Source organism: Heterodontus francisci, chromosome 32 (genome assembly GCF_036365525.1).
Source record: "Heterodontus francisci isolate sHetFra1 chromosome 32, sHetFra1.hap1, whole genome shotgun sequence".
NCBI classification, from domain to species: Eukaryota; Metazoa; Chordata; class Chondrichthyes; order Heterodontiformes; family Heterodontidae; genus Heterodontus; species Heterodontus francisci.
Window position 1 is genome coordinate 26555443 of NC_090402.1, and position 22402 is coordinate 26577844.

A 22402-nucleotide genomic window follows, 5' to 3' on the forward strand; every position below is an offset into this window, starting at 1 on the left:
TGCAATCCTTCAGGAGCTGAATGATGGACTTTCTAAGACACACCTTTTTGGTCCACATCCTTGTGGTTGCAGTGCTTCTTACATTGGATGACTCAGCACTCTTTTATTTGACAGTAAGAGTAAGCTGATATCCCCCTGAATACATACTGCTCAGAAGACTGCACTCTACTCGAAGAGAACAGGGCACTGTAAGAATGTGTCCACAATCTAAATTTTGGGCATATAACAATGATAATGCTTAACCCATATCCTCCCCATCTCCAATGTTTTTGTGAAACAGCTTGGGGTCTTTTTCTATATTAATGGCACTATATAAGCGCAGGTTATTGTTAAGTACTCAGAAGTTCAGGTCAGCTGATGTGATGCTGCTTCATCAGAGAACAAAACACAGGAGCATTTCTTGAGTGTCTGTTTAGTTTCTGGGTGCCATTTCTAGTTGCCTTATTCAATCTGCATTAAAGCTGTAGAAATTTCTAAGAGGAAGTAGAGAAGAGAAAATGTAAGAAAATAAGATGCTCCCAAATGTAATGCGCCCAACTAATTTGGTTGCCAAATATGGGGTAAGACATCAATGAAAATGATCGGGGAGAGGAGCCATAAGATACTGCATGCTGCATGAAGTGTTGCAGAGTAGTAACTAAAAATCATAGTAGGAATGTTCTTCTTGATATTGGTTCATATCCATATGTTGATATAAACAAAAAACAAAATGGATGACAGAATACCCAGTCATCCCATTCAAAAGCAATATCTTCAAATTATGCTTCAAAGGTTGAGAATGTCCTGGATACTTAATCTTTACCTGGCTTTTATCTGTCTTCTGTAGTGTACCATTTCAATCATTAGATCTAGTGCTGCAGGTAAGCCTGAGGGTGTTGCCTCAGGTAATGTGGAGGACATTGCAGAAATTAACTCTAAATTCTCCAGTTGAACCTCAAAGAATTACTTTGTTATTTGAAGAATATGTGGACAGGATAAAATTCATGAGAACTTGATATAAATAACAACATTTGAAAATGTGACCCATTTTCTGTACAACCTGATTTTGAATTTAAGATTGCATCACCAAAAGCTCAAGATAAGGAACATCCATAGTATTGTCTCGGCCACCCTTGAATTTTAAGATTGTAGATGTGTATTGTGTTTGTTGCTTAGTTACTGTTTAATGGCCCAATGAACTGCACCATTTTACTTTATAATCTTGTTATTGTTTCCAGGAGGAACCCATAACTTTCAGTGAAGATGTTTTTGTTTCACACCGCTCCAGTGCCATGAGGCAGTTCCTACAAAATGCCATTCAACTACAGCTTTTCAAACAGGTAAAAGATTAATGTCACCTTTTGGGATGGTTGGCAGTAAGTATCACCCTCACCATTTTCCATTGTATTGAAAACTCAACTGCAAGTTGAGCCAAAATGGGGTAGTTTTTCACTGAGATGGACTAAAAGTAAGTTATTCTCCATATCAAATTCCAACAGTTAACACTGGTTTAAAAGCAACCTGAAAGTAGTTAGGAGGAATGATAAAGTTGTAGAAGGCAGATTAGAATTATTTCCTTCCTAAAGTAAATATTCAGTAATAGATTTTCAGAAAGCCTGACTTTATATATAGAGTGGGATTTATTTAAATGCTGAGTTCTACCTATATATGAGCTGGAAAGTTATTTGCAGTCCCATTTTACTTAAGAGGAATGAAAAGAGAAGTACATAAATGCGTATAATTCCATTATTTTAATTCATTATTCAGCAATTTTAATCTAGTCATTTAGGCAATATTCAGATTATAGAAATTTGACAATCTCAGCCAAGTTTCTAGCGCAAGAAATGCTTGGACTACAATTCCCTGCTGAGTACCATACCATCATGGTCTAAAAACATGGGCCAATGTTCAGTGTTTTCTTCACAAGCCTCAGTGAATTGACTGCATGTGATTCCTACTTTGAGGCCCATTATTCAGCTGTACATAAATAATGCCCCATCATTATTTTGGTGATGTGTTAATGTACAGATAGTTACCTATTTGAAACCTGCAGAATTCTAGTAATCTTTGCCACAAGGATAACTTAATTTGCAATTTTCAATACTCCCTTAGATAAGTGTATTTCATCTATGTCATGGTATCTATTTGTTTTTTCTGTATCCAAAGAAATTACTGCTGAATTGCAGCCTTTAGGTTCTCCCAAACAGTTCCCACCCACTGAGGTATAAAGTAACTAAGTCAACATCATTGATCACTTAGAGCAAATGAAACGAGTATCCCTGTTTTAGATATTTTTTTATAACACATACCCTTCCTGTAATATGCAGTAACATAACAATAGTTAAATTTACAGTCACAATATAAGATATTCAGGTAAATTAAAGCATTGCTGAAAACGGAGACATTTTGTCGAAGCTTTTCGTCTTGCATTCATCAGGACCATCTGCAAGAATACCAATGCAAGGGAAAGTAACATATTTGTACTATTTGAGAGAGAGTGCTGATTGGTTGGCAAGTGGACTCTGGTAGAGGCGTTGCCATGGAGAATGCACCTGTTTATGGTGACTCGGGGAGGCCGTGGCGTAATGATATTGTCACTGGAATAGTAACCCAGAGACCCAGGGTATTCCCCTGGAAACATGGGGTCGATTCCCACCATGGCAGAAGGTGGCATTTGGATTCAATAAATTTTTTAAAAATGTAAAAACCTGGAATTAAAAAGCTAGTCTAATGATGGCCATGAAACCGTTGTCGATTGTCGCAAACACCCATTTGGTACACTAATGTCCTTTAGGAAAGGAAATCTGCAATCCTTACCTGGTCTGGCCTACATGTGACTCCAGACCCACAGCAATGTGGTTGACTCTTAAAATTCCCTCTGAAATCGCCCAGCAAGCCACTCAGTTGTACCTAACCACTAAAAGGTCGATAGGGAACGAAACAGGACGAACCACCCAGCATCGACCTCGGCACCAGACAATGGCAAACCCAGCCCTGTTGACCCTGCAAAGCCCTCCTTACTAACATCCTGTCCCACCGGCAGGACAAACCCAGCAGAGGTGGCGGCACAGTGGTATACATTCGGGAGGGAGTTGCCCGTGGGAGTCCTCAGCATCAGCTCTGGACCCCATGAGGTTTCATGGCATCCGGTCAAACATGGGCAAGGAAATCCTGCTGATTACCACCTACCGCCCCCCACCCCCCCCCCCCCCCACCCCCCCTCAGCTGATGAATCAGTACTCCTCCACGTTGAATACCACATGGAGGAAGTACTAAGGGTGGCAAGGGCACAGAATGTACTCTGGGTGGGGGAACTTCAATGTCCATCACCAAGAATGGCTTAGTAACACCACTACTGACCGAGCTGGCCGAGTCCCAAAGGACATAGCTGCTAGACTGGGTCTGCGGCAGGTGGTGAGGGAAAAACATACTTGACCTCATCCTCACCGGTCTACCTGCCGCAGATGCATCTGTCCATGACTGTATTGGTAGGAATGACCACCGCACAGTCCTTGTAGAGACGAAGTCCTGTCTTCACTTGACGACATCCTCCATCATGTTGTGTGGCACTACTACCGTGCTAAATGGGAAAGATTTCGAACAGATCTAGCAACGCAAAACTGGCCAGCCATGAGGCGCTGTGGACCATCAGCAGCAGCAGAATTGTACTCCACCGCAATCTGTAACCTCATGGCCCGACATATCCCCCACTCTACCATTACCATCAAGCCGGGGGCTCAACCCTGGTTCAATGAAGAGTGTAAGAGGCCATGCCAGGAGCAGCACCAGGCATACCTCAAAATGAGTTGTCAACCTGGTGAAGCTACAACCCAGGACTACTTGCTTGCAATAACAGCATAAGCAGCATGCGATAGAGCTATTTGATCCCACAACCAATGGACCAGACCTAGGCTTTGCAGTCCTGCCACATCCAGTCGTGAATGGTGGTGGACAATTAAACAACTAACAGGGGGAGGTGGCTCCACAAATATCCCCCTTCTCAATGATGGGGGAGCCAAGCACATCAGTACAAAAGATAAGGCTGAAGCATTTGTAACAATCTTCAGCCAGAAGTGCCAAGTGGATGATCCATCTCGGCCTCTTCCTGAAGTCCCCAGCATCCCAGATGCCAGTCTTCAGCCAAATTGAATCACTCCGCGTGATATCAAGAAACGACTGAAGGCACTGGATGCTGCAAAGGCTACGGGCCCTGACAACATTCCGGCAATAGCACTGAAGACTTGTGCTACAGAACTTACCGCGTCCCAGCCAAGCAGTTCCAGTTCAGCTGCAACGCTGGCATCTACCCAGCAATGTGAAAAATTGCCCTGTTATGTCCTGTACACAAAAGCAGGACAAATCCGACCCGGCCAGTTATCGCCCCATCAGTCAACTCTCGATCATTGACAGTGCTATCAAGCAGCACTTGCTTAGCAAGGGGCGGCGCAGTGGTTAGCACTGCAGCCTCACAGCTCCAGGGACCCGGGTTCGATTCTGGGTACTGCCTGTGTGGAGTTTGCAAGTTCTCCCTGTGTCTGCGTGGGTTTTCCCCGGGTGCTCCGGTTTCCTCCCACAGCCAAAGACTTGCAGGTGATAGGTAAATTGGCCATTGTAAATTGCCCCTAGTGTAGGTAGGTGATAGGGAATATGGGATTACTGTAGGGTTAGTATAAATGGGTGGTTGATGGTCAGCACAGACTTGGTGGGCCAAAGGGCCTGTTTCAGTGCTGTATCTCTAAATAAAAAATAAAAATAACCTGCTCAGTGACAGTCAGTTTGGATTCTGCCAAGGCTACTCAGTTCCTGACCTCATTGCAGCCTTGGTTCAAACATGGACAAAAAAGTTGAACTCAGTAGGTGACGTGAGAGGGACTGCCCTTGACATAAAGGCAGCATTTAACTGAGTATGATGGCATCAAGGAGTCCTAGCAAAACTGGAGTCAATGGGAATCAGGAGGGAAACTCTCCACTGCTTGGAATCGTACCTAGCGCAAAGGAAAATGGTTGTGGTTGTTGCAGGTCAATCACCTGAGCTCCAGGACATCACTGCAGGAGTTCCTCCTGGTAAATAGGTCCTGAGCCATTTGCTCACCATGCAAGCTTGGTGCTGAGATAGGGCGAATCAAAGGCATCCTGCGTGACAATGGCTACCTTGATCAGATAATTTCTCGCTGTAATCGCGCAAACTTATGAACGGGCCAAAGGCAGTCATTTTCGGCCTTGAAAAGCGCCCAGTCTACCTCAAATTACCCTGGAAGGGTAATGTATCCCAAAACCTTGAGCAACAGGTGAAACTAGCTGTTTAACGCTGCTATTATGCAGTAGCAATATGTGTGGAGCTCGCCACTAACAGGATGCTGCAGTCAAGCCAAAAAGACATTCTACCTATCACACAAATGAGTAATGTGATATATGAATTTCAATACCAGTGTGATGCTAGGTATATAGGCCGTACGTCCCAAAAACTGGCGGATCTTATCAAACAACATGTCTCTTCCGCTATTCTTAAAGGGCACAGTACAGACCGTACACAACCAGCCCATGCTCGCAAAATTCAAAACACAGTGTCCAACATTAGATGTAATTCCGCGATTGGACAACATTTGCTAAATAATCCTCAGTGTACTCAGAATTATACTGACAACCAATTTAAGATTGTCAGTTGGGCTTGCAGTGTGGCGCATTTGTGCGTACTGGAAACTACATATATTAATACACAGGGCACTGTTGTTTGTGGACAGAAAGGACAAGTACACACTTTGCACCTGTTTCAGCTAAACAAAATAAGTGACAGCCATTCGCTGGTTCATTCCTCAGGGCAACGCCTTGACCAGTCCGAGTAAAGCTGCCTAGTTTAAATTTCAAACAAAGCTTGGCAGTTAGTTGTCAGTCACCATAAACTGGTGCATTCTCCATGGCAATGTCTCTACCAATCAGAGTCCACTTGCCAACCAATCAGCACTTTCTTCTCATACAGTATAAATTTATTGCTTTCCCTTACATTGGTATTCTTGTGATTTGTCCTGATGAGTGCAAGACAAAAAGCTTTGACAAAATGTCTTTGTTTTCAGCAATACTTAAATTAAAGTAATTGGAATACACTACCTGCGACTTATATTCAATTTGCAACTTAAAACTTTAAGCCCCTCGATTGTATTCGGCCTTTCTGGTAACTGCCAACTATTATTTAATGTTCAGATTTCTGATGGTATTAATGGCTGGACATAATGAATTGAGAGGCTTTCATTCTAGGATGAACACTCACTTCCTAAATTGTATCTCTTTATTCAACCAAATATGTTAAATCTACAAACAGAAATGTAAAGTTTGGTATGGTAGTTTATTCGCTTTTGATAGATTTACAGATTCTTTTCATTAGCTCATGCTTATTAATGGTGTTTTGACAGCACTGGAGTTGTATTTCAAATATTATGCTTCCTCTATTATCCTGCTTTGAGTGTGTCACATATTTGAACTGATGCTTCCTCAAAAAATTGTTTTATTTTGCAGTTCATTGATGGTCGACTAGATCTTTTGAATTCTGGGGAAGGATTTAGTGACGTATTTGAAGAGGAGATAAACAATGGCGAATATGCAGGCGGTAAGGCCTTACTGATCACACTTCACTATATTGAAGCTGGAAAAGGTTTTTTCTCCTGATATTTAGGGCTCAAAATTAAGGGACACTTGGCAATTAATTGTCCTTAGCTCAAGCAGAGCATACTATAAATTGTCTTTTTGAGAAGCAAAATTGAGCTTGCAATGCAGATACTTTTGCATGATGCATGTTCTTGTTTTGATTAACTTATATTTGATACCATTGTTGCACCCTGTGTGTCCCGTGGGCATAATGTAGGTTGGCTTATTGTTGTGAATATCATGTCAGGTGCAAATTCTCATTTTTATTGATATACAAAAATCATTATTGATGGGGACTATGAGCTTGTTCTCACAATAAGTCAAATAAACAATGCTTTCTTTTTGCCATGAATGTAACACAATAAAGAAAACGCCAATGTCCACACAATTTTGGAATTTATCAGGTTTTTTTTAGTTTTAATGTATTTCAGAAGCGTGCTGAGCACATGCGATAAAGGAATATGCTACACTGGTTCTTTTTTAATCTTGTAAGAAATACATCTCAGTGACGTCTATTTAAAAATAAATTATCAAATTAAGACTTTTCTTCAGGCTCAGATACAAACATGGGAGACTAGGCTCAGCAACAGGATGTTGTGTTTCTATCCTGAGCCTCAAACACCATCTGTGATCAGGAGGCCATCCAATTGATGGAAAGCTTTTTAAAACTTTTTTTTTTTAAAGAAAAAGTGTCAGGAATGTATTTTTGAAATGAATACCATGAGGCAACACAATGGGCCTCATTCTGGAGTGCTTTGTATCTTTTTTATTTCCATAAAAGTAACATTTACTTTTGTAAAAGAAGGGGCTTCAAATTTAATTATCTGATTAACAGTTCTGTGATGCAGAACTGGTACTTGCAATGAAAACTTCTTTTAATTTAAATTAAAATGTATTCTTCAATTCCAGGTGACAGTCTGTAAGATATAGAGACCACAGCCATTGTTAACTAAGATTGATGACATTAGTATTCATGATACCAACAACAAAGAATTATAGCCATGCTGTATCACACTATATATGATATTTTTGGGGTATTTATACTTATGATTCTGATTTTTTATAAAACATTTGAATCACAAATTGGTCTTGTAAATGAAAAAGTGAATTTGAAATAAATGTTATATGAGATATATATATATATATTTAAAAAGTCAATAATCAAAGTAAGATGACTGCTATGTCAATTGTTACTATAAGTCTAAATAATATTGCCTCTTAACTTTAAAGGATTGATGTGTAAAGAACATTTACAGATAATTTTAAAGCTGTTAAAGGGTGGAACATTTATGGACACTGTGGGCTGGAATTTGTAAGCTTTCAAAAATGGCAATCTGCCTGTACGGACCGCTCGTCGCAGAGTCACCATGATACTCAGTGCTCATTTAAATGGCCAGGGTGCCTCCCACCGCCTCCCCTCATCCTGATGACGTGGAGGGGGTGGTCCATTCCTGGCAATGGTGTCAGGCACCACTGTGCAGCTGCCACGCCATTTTTAAAGGGCTTTGAGCCCTACATTACAATTTAGGAGATATTGCATTAAAATTAATCAAAAAAATTAAATAAATGTTTCTCGCCCCTCTTCCACCTCCCCAATAACCAAACAATTTATTCCTTGCCCTCTCCCTCCCCAAAATACTTATCTTTTTTTCATTCATGGGATGTGGGCGTCGCTGGCTAAGCCAGCATTTATTGCCCGTCCCTAATTGTCCTTGGGAAGGTGGTGGTGAGCTGCCTTCTTGAACCACTGCAGTTCATGTGAGGTAGGTACACCCACAATGCTGTTGGGAAGGGTGTTTCAGGGTTTTGACCCAGTAACAGTGAAGGAACGGCGATATAGTTCCAAGTCAGGATGGTGTGTGACTTGGAGGGGAACTTGTGTTCCCATACATTTGCTGCCCTTGTCCTTCTAGGTGGTAGAGGTCACGGGTGTGTAAGGTGCTGTCTAAGGAACCTTGCTGCGTTGCTGCAGTGCATCTTGTAGATGGTACACACTGCTGCCAGTGCGCGTCGGTGGTGGCGGGAGTGAATGTTTGTAAATGGAGTTCTAATCAAGCAGGCTGCTTTGTCCTGGATGGTGTCGAGCTTCTTGAGTGTTGTTGGAGCTGCACCCATCCAGGCAAGTGGAGAGTATTCCATCACACTCCTGACTTGTGCCTTATAGATGATGGACAGGCTTTAGGGAGTCAGGAGATGTGTTACTCGCCACAGGATTCCTAGCCTCTGACCTGCTCTTGTAGTTACGGTATTTATATGGCTACTCCAGTTCAGTTTCTGGTCAATGGTAGCCACTAGGATGTTGATAGTGGTGGATTCACCAATGGTGATGCTATTGAATGTCAAGGGAAGATGGTTAGATTCTCTCTTGTTGGAGATGATCATTGCTCGGCAATTGTGTGGCGCGAATGTTACTTGCCACTTATCAGCCCAAGCCTGGATATTGTCCAGGTCTTGCTGCATTTCTACACGGACTGCTTCAGTATCTGAGGAGTTGTGAATGGTGCTAAACATTGTGCAATCATCAGCGACCATCCCCACTTCTGACCTTATGCTTGAAGGAAGGTCACTGATGAAGCAGCTGAAGATGGTTGGGCCTAGGATACTACCCTGAGGAACTCCTGCAGTGATGTCCTGGAACTCAGATGATTGACCTCCAACAACCACAACCATCTTCCTTTGCATTAGGTATGATTCCAACCAGCAGAGAGTTTTCCCCCGATTCCCATTGCCTTCAGTTTTTCAAGGCGTCCTTGAAGCCATACTCTGTCAAATGCTGCCTTGATGTCAAGGACAGTCACTGTCACCTGACCTCTTGAGTTCAGCTCTTTTGTCCATGTTTGAACCAAGGTTGTAATGAGGTCAGGAGCTGAGTGGCCCTGGCGGAACCCAAACTGAGCATCACTGAGCAAGCTATTGCTAAGCAAGTGCCGCTCGGTGGCACTGTTGATGACACCTTCCATCACTTTACTGATGATTCTGAGTAGACTGAGGGGGCGGTAATTGGTCGGATTGGACTTGTCCTGCTTTTTGTGTACAGAACATACTTGGGCAATTTTCCTCGATGCCAGTGTTGTAGCTGTACTGGAGCAGCTGTTCTGGAGCACAGATCTTCAGTACTATTGCTGTAATATTGTCAGGACCAGTAGCCTTTGTAGTATCCAGTGCCGTCAGTCGTTTCTTGATATCACGCGGCGTGAATCGAATTGGCTGAAGTCTGGCATCTGCGATGCTGGGGACTTCAGGAGGAGGCCGAGATGAATCATCCACTTGGCACTTCTGGCTGGAGATTGTTGCAAATTCTTCAGCCTTATCTTTCGCACTGATGTGCTGGGCTCCCCCATCATTGAGGATGGGGATATTTGTGGAGCCACCTCCTCTAGTTAGTTGTTTAATTGTCCACCACCATTCACGGCTGGATGTGGCAGGACTGCAGAGCTTAGATCTAATCCATTGGTTATGGGATCGCTTAGCTCTGTCCATTGCATGCTGTGTGCCTGACCACCTCAACCCTCCACCCCCCCCCACCCAAAGTTCACAATCTTTTATCTTTAACCCTTCCCACCATCCCCTGCACCAATCATATTAGTTTGACCCTGCTCCCCAGCCTCCCACACTGAAATACATAACTGCTCCCCGCTCCCCACCAGTGTTACACCTCAGATCTCTGTCTGGAGATTCGAAAACGCATGAGTGCCGGCCACCGGCAACAATGTCGGAGCGGAGCAGAACGGATGACGGGGGCAGGTAAGTCATTAAATCTTTAATTTGCATTTTTAAAAAATATGTAAATTCTGTTCCCGCCACCGAGCAGTGGGGGGTGTCCACCACGAGGTCTCGCTGCCGTCGGCAATATCGGGCCGGGCCTTCCATGCGTTGAGGCCTGTGGCGGGCTTCTCCCGGAGTCATTTTGCGGCACCAACCTCTCCCCGCCCCCCCCAACGACCTCCAACATCAGGGGGCTGTAAAACTTGCCCCTGTCGTTTCATACCTCTGAAAGCAAAATTCTAATTTACACTAAGGTTAGATTCTATTTTATGCAGATCTATTTAAAATTCAAAAATCTTTACCCCTGAACTTTGGAACTCATATATACTAACTTTGAGCAAGATGAATTTGGCCATATGCATTAATAACAATGTATCTCTGCTTGTGTTAATATGCATAAAAGCAGATGAATTTTAGGCACGAGGCTTCTCATTGCTCCCTCTGACCCTTTAAATAGCAGTGGATCTTGCTGTGATGTCGAATGAAGTACATCTTTTAGAAGCACATGACTAATTATTTAACTCCGCTATAAAGGATCATATTTCAAAAAGTAGATACCTTACCAAGAATAAAAACCAGACCACGCAAGTCTGGCTGTTTTACATTTTAATCCTTTCATTATTGTTTTTAATCTGTCTTTTTTATCCTCTCTTTAATCCTTCCAGCTGGGTTGTTATTGTGCCCAATGCATACAGAAGTAAACTTTACTTGGGTAACACACTTATTGCAGTGAAATTACTTTTTCTAACGCTGAAGATGAATTGTACCCTCACAGTGGAAATATAGCCTGGAGATAGTGAAATTTCTTAACTTCTATGAAGTCTGTAATGAATGGAAACTCTAAAATCACACCAAGACTGTTGATGAGCCGATGAAGGAAGAGACAGGAAAAGCAATTATTGCTGATAGAGGGAAGGAAAATCCTGCAAAACAAAGCTAGACAGAGACAAAGGGGAAACAATTACAAATAGCCAGAGTGCAGGTTCAGAACAGAGGTTAACAAAATTAAATAACAAGAGAAAAAGTGACTAGAACAGAACTAAAATGTTTAAAAGAACAAAAATGAAAGCAGAACTTCAAAAGAATAGAACAAAGAATGAAACAGCACATAGCATGTGCAAGAATGAAACTCATGATCAAAGTGGAAGAGATAAGACATCTTTATTGATTTTCTTCACATCATTTTAACATTTATACATTTTATCTGATTTCATATGTGCAAATGTTAAGACTTAATCAGTTTTTAGATTTAGTGCATTTTGAAATTATCTTGTCGGACTTGTTTCGAAGTGATATGAGCATGTTTTTGACGGAATACGTTAGTTGGTGTCTGCATTTAGTTAGTATTTTTATGCAGAGTTACTTCTTTTCACAGACTGGAATATTGGTTTCAGCATAGATATGGTTACATTATAATTCTTCTTCTGTGAAAAAAGGATGAAAGACAAAAAAAATAGTGAAAGCAAAAGGACAATCTGACAGCAGGGCTTACATGTGAAAGGTACATTAATAAGATGGACTGGAACTGTCTGACAATAGGGTGTATGTGTGAAAGGGACAGTAATAAGATGGACAGGAACTGTCTGATAAGTTGTAAGTGTGAAAGGGACACTAATAAGATGGACAGGGACTGTTTGACTATCGGGTGCACATGTGAAAGGGGCATTATTACAATAGAAGAGGAAAAGGGGAAAGGAGCAAAGAGGAGTGTGAACAGAATCAAGAGAGCTGGATATAATAATTTTGAATCTCCCTTTTCTTTCTCTTTTTCTCATATTTCATTTTTTTGTCTATTCATGACAGCTTGGAGAATCCAAAGACTTATCTGATTGTGCTGTTCATGTAAAAATTGAAAAGGGGGACACTTGGATGGAAATGAACAGGTTGTGTCCACCTGTTCATGTGACTGCATAAATATAGAGGCATTATATTTGTTTTTCCGTGGACTGATTAATTAATATTCACATAGTTGTAGAAAGGTTAGCTTGTTTCGCATTGGTGTGACATTTGCAAAAGCTCATGAACAGAGGTATTTATACAGAGTAAGGAAAAGCCATGACACAGAAAATGCAAGGAAAGCAAAATCAAGAGGAAAATAATCAATAAAGACATCAGAAAATAAAGGTGGAAAAAGGAAAAGAGTCTGATGGTGAAAGAATGATAAGCAAAGTGAAAGAATATAAAAAATGAGGTTGCTGTCAAACATCATTCTCCTTTCATGAATCCACCGAATATTTCCTGCCTGTAGAATATTTCCAGCTATCTCTCTCTCTTCTCGTAATCTCTCAAACTCCTTGCTATTACTATTATTCAAGACTGATTCTTACACTCCTGGAAAGCTCCATCCTGTTTCTTTTTATGTACCTTTCAGCTTTGTCATTTAATCTCCTACATGTCTATCTGCTTAACAACCCTCATCCTTGGAAATTGAGGTCTGGTGTAAGATTCTTCAACCAATGTCAAGCTATTGCCTACATCAAACTGTCGCCGTTTGCATTCCCCAGTGTTTAACACATGCAGAATCCAAATCTTCTATATTTATTTTCTTAGGTGAGAGACACTCGGAAAGAAAATTGTGCAAGTGGATAGTTTTATATTCATCCAAGTGTCCTGTTTAGTTTTTTAATTCTGTTATCCTTTTTGCTTCAATACGTTTAATGCCAAAGTAATGCTGCCAGCTTCCAACACAAGGGTCCCATGCAGCTAGAGGCAGCACAAAAGTAAACTTCCCAAATTTTCTAAGGCTAAGACTGCCAGCTTTAGGCAATTGTTGGTGTATAGCCACTGGCTGCGCGTCAGGGGAAGCATATAACAGCAGCATCACTTTCTTCTTTCTTTCTCCTTCTTGCCTGAAATTCATTTCTGCTTACTCCCACGTCAGGTAAACAAGACTGCTGGTATCTTATAACTGTAGAAATCTCAAAGAAAAGAATTCCTACAATATTTTTCAACTCCCAAGTAGTTTGCATATATGGAGAAGACTTGCCTGTAGAAATTCGCCTTGAACTGTATTGCAGTTACATTGGCTTCATTAATTGAAATGTCAGGCGGCGTGTAAAGCAGATGGCCAATGCGATGCCGCTTGTTGGACGGAACCCTCCAAGACAAATTTCTACCCCTTGATGTCTGTTAATTGTATACCAATTGCATTTAATTATATGCTGTTGGAGGGCATTAATTGGGGTTTCACTTGAGCACATATAAAGAGACACTTATTGAAACTGTGGAGGTTGAGTTGGAAGGTGTATGCTTTTAATGTTTCACTCTGTAAATAAATGTAAGACTGAGTAAAAATTGGCTCCAGTACTATCCTTTACCAACTGGCTTTCTGGAATAGAACAATGTCCAGTTTAAAGTAAGCAAACCCATTGGAACTGGATTTAGCATCAAGGCAATGACATCACTTTTTTGCCCTTAGATGGTTACATAACCTATCAAAAATAAAAATGAAATACTATATGGAATTCCTATATCATATGGCATGATTGTGTTTTACCTAAGGGACAATTCAAATCCCACAAAATTAGATTTTTTTCAATGATTTTTGAATGGACTCTTCAATATTAAAAAAGTCTTGAACAGCTGTAATCCTTTGGCTTGAATGTTGTTGTCACATGTTGACTTTCCAAGTAAAACACCTTTCTGCTTTATATAGGAAGTGACAAATCTTATCAGTGGCTGTTCACAGTGAAGGTGAGTGGAATCTATTATTCTTACTAAAATGTCAATGGTAATAAAAGCTTAATTAAATGGAAAAATTGGCAATCCAAGAATAAATTGAACATAAATTGGTTTCCACAATATTAAAATCTTTTATCGCTTCTTCTCACCTATATATGCACTGAAATGTTCCTCGAAAAGTCTTCAAGGCTAAGCATACTTCATTTGAATGATTGGAGATTGGAGAGTACAGCCTAAGATCTCATACTATCTAGATACTGGTCCAAAGTCATGATTTGATTATACTGTATATTATATTTCTAGATTTTCCCAGTCCTGCATCATAGGCCTATACCATCTGTTTTCTTGAGCTGGTAGCTAGAAAATGCTTGAGTACATGGTTCAGAGAAGTAAACTGGGTGATCTTCCTTTTTCCCTCTGAAAAGCTGCCTGTTTATGCTTAGTGGCTCACTCTTGATAGTACGACTGGAAGTTTTTAAAAAATTCATTCATGGGATGTGAGCTTTGCTGGCTAGGCCAGCATTTATTGCCCATCCCTAATTGCCCTTGAGAAGGGCAATTGGATCTCTCAACATGGAAAATTTGCAGTACTAATCTTCATTCTATTGCACAGAACAGCAATGACAACATGCTGGTCATTTTCTATTATTTGGAAACCATCCTGTTCATCTTTACTGAATACGTTTTTGTATTTATTTCCCATTTTTTAAATTATGTTATGATCTCAGCGACCAGTAACTTTTTAAAAAGAAATTCAAATTCCCAGTTATTAACTGAAAGAATTATGCCATAAGATTTCATGTTTTAAATAAAAACTGTACCAAGAGTTGAACAAAGCAAGCATTACTAACTTAACACTATAATTTTGTAATCACTTATACTTTAAACCCAAAAATCTCAACAGAACACTCCCCATTTGACTTTTACTTCCACTCAAGAGTTCCCCTATACTTTACAGGATCAGGCCAATCCAAAGCAAGCCACAGCTCTCAGGAATCCATTTTGACTCTTCTTAGTTTCCCAGCTATCTTCGGAGGTGAGGCATTTCTTGGGGATTCTCCCTCTAGCAACCAGCTACGCAAACCCTCCAGCCCTACTTCAAAACATCATGAATTTGGATTTCCCCAGCCTGAGCAAGGGCCTCACTCACATCCTTGCTTAGTGACTCCAAATCAGAAAGCACCCTTGGCTCCTGATAGCCCCTTGCTGCTGGGTCTAGCTGCTTCCAAACACCAACTGACTCTCTGTGTGAAATCAAAAGACCAAAAGTGCATCTCTTAATAAAATGTATAAAAAAAGGAAAATAAAATAAATAAAAGAATGAAATAATTAAGTAGTTAATTAAAACACATTAAGGATGGTAGGACAGGTGATGTTTCACGGCTGCAGCATGTGGGTGCTCCTGGATGCCAGTGTGATTCAGGGCAAACATGTCTGCAGTAAGCGTTCGTGGCTCAAAGATCTTCGGCTCTGAGTCATTGAATTGGAGTCCGAGCTGCAGACACTGCGACACATCAGGGAACAGAAAGTTACCTGGACACTTTGTACCAGGAGGCGGTCACGTCCCTTAGGATAGGGTCTTCTGATTTGGTCAGTGGTCAGGGACAAGAGAGTGTGGCTGCATCTGAGGCAGGTAAGGGGACCCAGAGGGCAGGAGTGCAGGAGCCTCAGCCTTTGCGATTGTCCAACAGGTTTGAGGTAATTTTAGCTTGTTTGGATGAGAGTGGGAGCTGCAGGGTGGATGAGCAGCCTGACCATGGCACCATGGTACAGGAAGCCATTCAAGTGGAGGGAGAAAAAAGGAATCTAGTGGTAGTGGGGGACGGTATAGTTAGGAGGATTGCCACTGTTCTCTGCAGCAAAGAGCAAGAGTCCAGATGGCTATGTTGCCTGCCCGGTGCCAGGGTTTGGGACATCTGCTCAGGGCTGGAGAGGAACTTACAGTGGGAGGGGGAGGATCCAGTCATTGTGGTCCATGTAGGTACCAACAACATAGGCAAGACAAGGAAAGAGGTTCTGCATTGTCATTATGAGGAACTAGGCACCAAATTAAGAAGCAGAACATCAAAGGTAATAATCTCTGGATTATTATCTGAGCCATGTGCAAATTGGCATAGGGCAAATAAGAGTAGAGAAATTAATGCGTGGCTCAAAGACTGGTGTGGTAGAAGTGGGTTCCAGTTAATGAGGCACTGGCACCAGTACTGGGGAAAGTGGTGATTGTACTGTTGGGATGGTCTACACCTGAACCGTGCTGGGGCCGATGTTCTAGCGAGCCGCATAACTAGGGAAGTAGAGAGGGTTTTAAACTGAATAGTGGGGGCAAGGGATCACATTTGGGAAGATATGGTAAATCAAGGAGTAGAGACGAGGCAAAAGAGAAAAGTATTAATATGGGAAATGATAAACTGTGACAGGAAAGGACAGAGCATACAAATCTAAGCGTAAATCAACAGACAAGGTTACAAAAATAATAAAAGGACAAAACTGAAGGCTCTGTATCTGAATGCACGTAGCATTCAAAACAAAACAAATGAACTGAGAGCACAGATTGAAATAAATAAGTACGATCTGATAGCCATTACAGAGACATGGCTGCAGGATGACATAGATTGGGACCTGAATATATAAACATACGGACATACTTGATGGGTATATGGCATTTAGGAAGGACAGGAAGCTAGGAAAAGGTGGAGGCGTAGCTCTGTTAATTAATGCAATAGAGAGGGATGACCTAAGTTCAGGAGACCGGGATGTAGAAGCAATTTGGGTAGAGATGAGAAATCATAAAGGCAAGAAGTCACTTGTGGGAGTGGTGTACAGGCCACCTAACATTAACCACACTGTAAGACGGGGCATAAAGGAAGAAATAATGTCAGCTTGTCAAAATGGTACAGCGATAGTTATGGGGGATTTTAACCTATATATAGACTGGAAAAATCAGATGGGCAGAGGTAGCCTAGATAACGAGTACACAGAATGTTTTTGGGATAATTTCTTGGAACAGTACGTTCTGGAGCCAACCAGAGAGCAGGCTATACCAGACCTGGTATTGTTCAACGAGATAGGATTAATTAATGACCTAATAGTTAAGGCGCCCCTAGGTAGCAGCAATCATAATATGATTGAATTTTACATTCAGTTTGAGGGAGAGAAGAGTGAGCCCAAGACTATTATTTTCAACTTAAATAAGAGCAATTATGAGGGCATGAAAGCAGAGCTAGCTAAAGTGAACTGGCAAATCAGGTTAAGGGATAGGTCAATAGAGATGCGGTAGCAGACATTTAAGGGCATATTTCAGAATACACAGAATAGATACATTTCAACAAGAAAGAAAAATTCCATGGGTGGGACCCGCCATCCTTGGTTAATTAAAAAAGTCAAAGATAGTATCAAACTTAAAGAAAAAGCCTGTATTTGCGCAAAGATGTGAGGCAGATCAGAAGATTGGACAGAATATAAAAAACAACGAAGAATGACTAAAAGATTGATAAGGAAGATAAAATTAGAGTATGAGAGAAAGCTAGCTAGAAATATAAAGACATATAGTAAGAGTTTCTATAGATATTTCAATAAGAAAAGAGTTAACAAAGTGAGCGTTGGTCCTATAAAAAGTGAGTCTGGGGAATTAATAATGGATAATAAGGAGATGGCAGATGAACTGAACAGGTATTTTGCATCGGTCTTCACTATTGAGGATACAAAGTAACATCCCAGTATTAGCTGTAAGTCAGGAAATGGAAGGGAGGGAGGAACTCAAGAAAATCTAAAAGACTTGCAGGTGATAGGTAAATTGGCTGTTGTAAATTGCCCCTAGTGTAGGTAGGTGCTAGGGAATATGGGATTACTGTAGGGTTAGTATAAATGGGTGGTTGTTGGTCGGCACAGACTCGGTGGGCCGAAGGGCCTGTTTCAGTGCTGTATCTCAAATAAATAAAATAAAAAATAAAATTATAATCACTGGGGAAGTGGTACTGAACAAATTGTTGGAACTGCGGGCTGACAAGTCACCGGGTCCTGATGGACTTCATCCTAGGGTGTTAAAAGAAGTGGCTAGTGAGATAGTCAATGCATTAGTTTTAATTTTCCAAAATTCCCTAGATTCGGGGAAGGTTCCGTTAGATTGGAAAATAGCGAATGTAACTCCTTTATTGAAAAAGGGAGGGAGACAGAAAATGGGAAACTACAGGCCAGTTAGCTTAAAATCTGTCTTAGGGAAAATGTCAGAAGCTATTATGAAAGACGTTATAGCAGGGCATTTAGAAAAATTCAGGTAATCAGGCAGAGTCAACATGGACTTGTGAAAGGGAAATCATGTTTAACCAATTTATTGGAGTTCTTTGAGGGAGTTACATGTGCTGTGGATAAAGGTGTACTGGTGGATGTATTGTACCTAGATTTCCAGAAGGCATTTGATAAAGTGCCACATCAAAGGTTATTGCAGAAAATAAAAGCTCATGTGTAGGAGATAACGTATTGGCATGGATAGAAAATTGGCGAGCTAACAGGAAACAGAGAGTAGGCATAAATGGGTCATTTTCTGGTTGGCAAGATGTAACGAGTGGTGTGCTACAGAGAGCTGCGCTGGGCCTCAACTTTTTACAATTTATATAAATGACTTGGATGAAGGGACCGAAGGTATGGATGCTAAATTTGCTGATGACACAAAGATAGGTAGGAAAGTAACTTGTGAAGAGGACATAAGGAGGCTACAAAGGGATATAGATAGGTTAAGTGAGTGGGCAAAGACTTGGGAAATGGAGTATAATGTGGGAAAGTGGGAAATTGTTCACTTTGGCAGAAAGAATAAAAAAGAAGCATGTTATCTAAATGGTGAGAGATTGCAGAGCTCAGATGCGGAGGGATCTGGGTGTCCTCGTGCATGAATCGCAAAAGGTTAGTCCGCAGGTCCAGCACGTAATTAGGAAAGCTAATAGAATGTTATCATTTATCGTGAGGGGAATTGAATACAAAAGTAGGGAGGTTATGCTTCAGCTAGACAGGGCATTGGTGAGACCACATCTGGAGTACTGTATACAGTAATGGTCTCCTTATTTAAGGAAGGTTGTAAATGAGTTGGAAGGTTTACTAGACTAATACCTGGAATGGGCGGGCTGCCTTATGAGCAAAGATTGGACTGGCTAGGCTTGTATCCACTGGAATTTAGAAGAGTAAGAGGCGACTTGATTGAAACATATAAGATCCTGAGGGGTCTTGACAGGGTGGATGTGGAAAGGATGATTCCCCTTGTGGGAGAATCTAGAACTAAGGGTCACTTTAAAAATAAGGGGTCACCCATTTAAGACAGAGATGAGAGGAAATTGTTTCTCTCAGAGGGTTGTGAGTCTTTGGAATTCTCTTCCTCAAAAGGCGTTGGAAGCAGAATCTTTGAATATTTTTAAGGCAGAGGTAGATAGATTCTTGATAAGCAAGGGGGTGGAAGGTTTTCGGGGGTAAGTGGAAATGTGGAATAATCAGTTCAGCCATGAACTTATTGAATGGCGGAGCAGGCTCGAAGGGCTGAGTGGCCTACCTGCTGCTAATTCATATGTTCGTATTTCTCTGCATAATCTATCTCCATAGCAATATGGTACATTGGGGATGTTCCAGATAGAAATTTAAGCTAATCAACTCCAACTCCAAAACATCCCTTTGATTCTAGGTACCCACATTAATAATTTATATTGCTATCAAAGACGGAAATCCTCTTCAGAGTTACTAACTTCAGTTCTCCAACTAAACTGGCCCACCTGCTGTTTTATAGCTCTTGCCCCGCTAACTCTGATCCTGTAAGTACAAAAGGAAAGATCTTTGAAGTGTAAATACCTTGGGTGGCCTGGCAATCTCTAAGTTTCAATTACCTTATATCTACAAATTTAATTCCCCCAAAACTAAAAGTTACTTCTACAAAATATTAATGTAAACCATGAAACTAGCTGATCATAAAAATTTAGAGTTTACAAAATAATGGCACAGGTTAGTTGACTTTTATAGTATGATTTCAAATCATATTTCATATTAAAATAAAGTTAAATTTTTTGATATGCCCAGTTATTTCCACACAATATCTATTTAAAATACCATGGCCTTACTGAAATAATGTAGGGACAAATACTCTGCTGTTTTTGTTTGTCATAATGTATATGGAAGTTCTTGACTTTTTCCAAAGGATATGAACAAATGATTTTAGAAAAACTCAAATTACAGAATACAGATAAGAGGATACTTCAAACCTCTCACCTCACATAACAATAACTGAAAAGCACTTTTGCTAATTTTGTATACTGTGTAAGCAGAAAAAAGTAGATAACTTCTTTGTTTCCTTATTGAAATTAAATTAACAAAAATCTCTCAGGTGCACACTTTAAATTTGGTGGAGTTCCAATGCACCTCTTTTCTTGTCAGATGAAAGGGAAGTATCAGGATCTCATAGCAAGCAACTGTCTTCAGCGCAAGTACTTTGACAGCTGTATTACCAGAGCATGTCCCTGTGCCAATAAACTCAATTTTAACTCATGGCAGGAAGTTTTTAACTGCTGGGCCTCATTTGAATCCCTCTAGTCAGCTATTCAGTCGTTCGTGGAAGAAAGCAGCATTGTCTTTTGGGAACAGATGAAAATTGGATGGCCCGGAGATTATGGGTAACAAAGCAAATCGGGGGCGGGGAGTGTTTCTGAGGGTCTCCTGGCTAGGCACAAAGCCCGGAGGCAACAGAGGTCCAGATTTTCCTTGTAGGGCACAGAGCTAGTTCAATTTCCATTCCAGTCACATCTGCATCATGGCATGCTGAGTTGCATTTATTAACTAGACTCCCACAGAAGCCTGCCTCATCCACTGCCACTGCCAAAACCAACAGTGATAAAATCATAGATAGGTGGGAAATGGTGCTCCTCCATTTTAACTGCTGCGCCACCCTGTTCCTATCGATAGGGGAGAATTAAAATTGCCCCTTTTATGTGCAGTGCTGCTGTCTTAAACATTTAAATACATACTTTTACAGTTGGGTTCAGTATTTGAGCCATACTCCAAACATCTGTCTGCAAATGATTTTAAAAAAGGAATGTGTTTCTAATTGGTATATATAAGTAATAAAGGAGGATTATGCATAACCAAATCAAATCTGTAAAATATTTTATGATTGGATTTTTCTTTATTTCAGTTAACTATAAATAATATTCTTTACATGCCTAATTAAGCCTTACTACCTTAGTAACAGTAGAATGAGAATGAGTCTTGAAAGTATAAACTCGAGGGGCATTCCTCTCTGACCTATAAAAATGCTCAGAAATTAAATGCATGATATTCCACTCTTAAACAGAATCTGCGGAAAGAACATGAATAAATATAGGCATTGTTGTTTAGGAAAATAAAGATTAATGCATGAATACTTAGCATCCACCATTTTTGAAGTTTCTTTTAACAACGTCAACATAAAGCAGAATTAATGACCAAGACGATTCTTGAGTATTGTTCCTGCACTGTGAGCAATGCGAGGACACAAACTGCCACCTCACTCATTACACTCATTTACACTCAGACTAGTGAGTCTGCCAGTGTAATACTAGGAATTTAAATTGCGTTTAACTTTTGTTACATATGTAGCATTTCCATGTTTAGGGTCACTTTACAGAATTATTCTGTAAATTTTCTTCCAACTTTTTAGAGTGACAGGATAGCCTTCAAGTAAATAAGTGAGGCGAACTATCCTTTCTCATCCTTCACTACTTGTCTGCAGCCTTTAACATAGTTGATCGTATTATCCTCCACTGTTGTCCAGCTGGGTGGGACTGCACTTTCCTGGTTCCATTCTTATCTTTCTAATCATAGAATTGTCATCAGTGGTTTCTCTTCCCATTCTCGCACAGTTACCTCTGGTATCCTCCAAGGATCTATCCTTAGTCCCTTCTGTTTCTACATGCTGCCCCTTGGTTGCTTCACCCAAAAGCGCAACATCAGTTTCCACATGTACGCTGATGAGACCCATCTTTACCTCACCACCACCTCTCTCAACTGCCCCACCATCTCTAAATTATCAGACTGTTTGTCTGGCATCCAGTACTGTATGAGCAGAAATTTCATCCAATTAAATATTGGGAAGACTGGAGCCGTTGTCTTCAGTCCCCACCACAAACTGCTTCCTCGCCACCAACTCCATCCCTCTCCCTGACAACTGTCTGAGACTGAACCAGACTGTTCAAAACCTGTTTGTCATATTTGCCCCCAAGATGAGCTTCTGACCACATATCCGCGCCATCACTAAGACCCCCTATTTCCGCCTCTGTAACATCACCTGACTCCGTCCCTGCCTCAGCCCTTCTGCTGCTAAAACCCTCATCCA

The 22402-nt window shown here is 40.9% G+C and overlaps 1 protein-coding gene across 6 annotated transcripts in view; it reads left to right on the forward strand.

Annotated features, from left to right (window-relative positions):
- The window catches only part of LOC137347710 (DENN domain-containing protein 1A-like), a 623024-nt gene that overhangs the window by 521711 nt on the left and 78911 nt on the right, over nucleotides 1-22402 (forward strand). For all 6 annotated transcript variants that reach the window (XM_068012518.1, XM_068012520.1, XM_068012521.1 and 3 more), the window contains 3 exons: nucleotides 1218-1319; nucleotides 6490-6580; nucleotides 14039-14076. In XM_068012518.1, the coding sequence (XP_067868619.1) occupies nucleotides 1218-1319; nucleotides 6490-6580; nucleotides 14039-14076 (231 nt within the window). The remainder of the gene's footprint in view (nucleotides 1-1217; nucleotides 1320-6489; nucleotides 6581-14038; nucleotides 14077-22402) is intronic.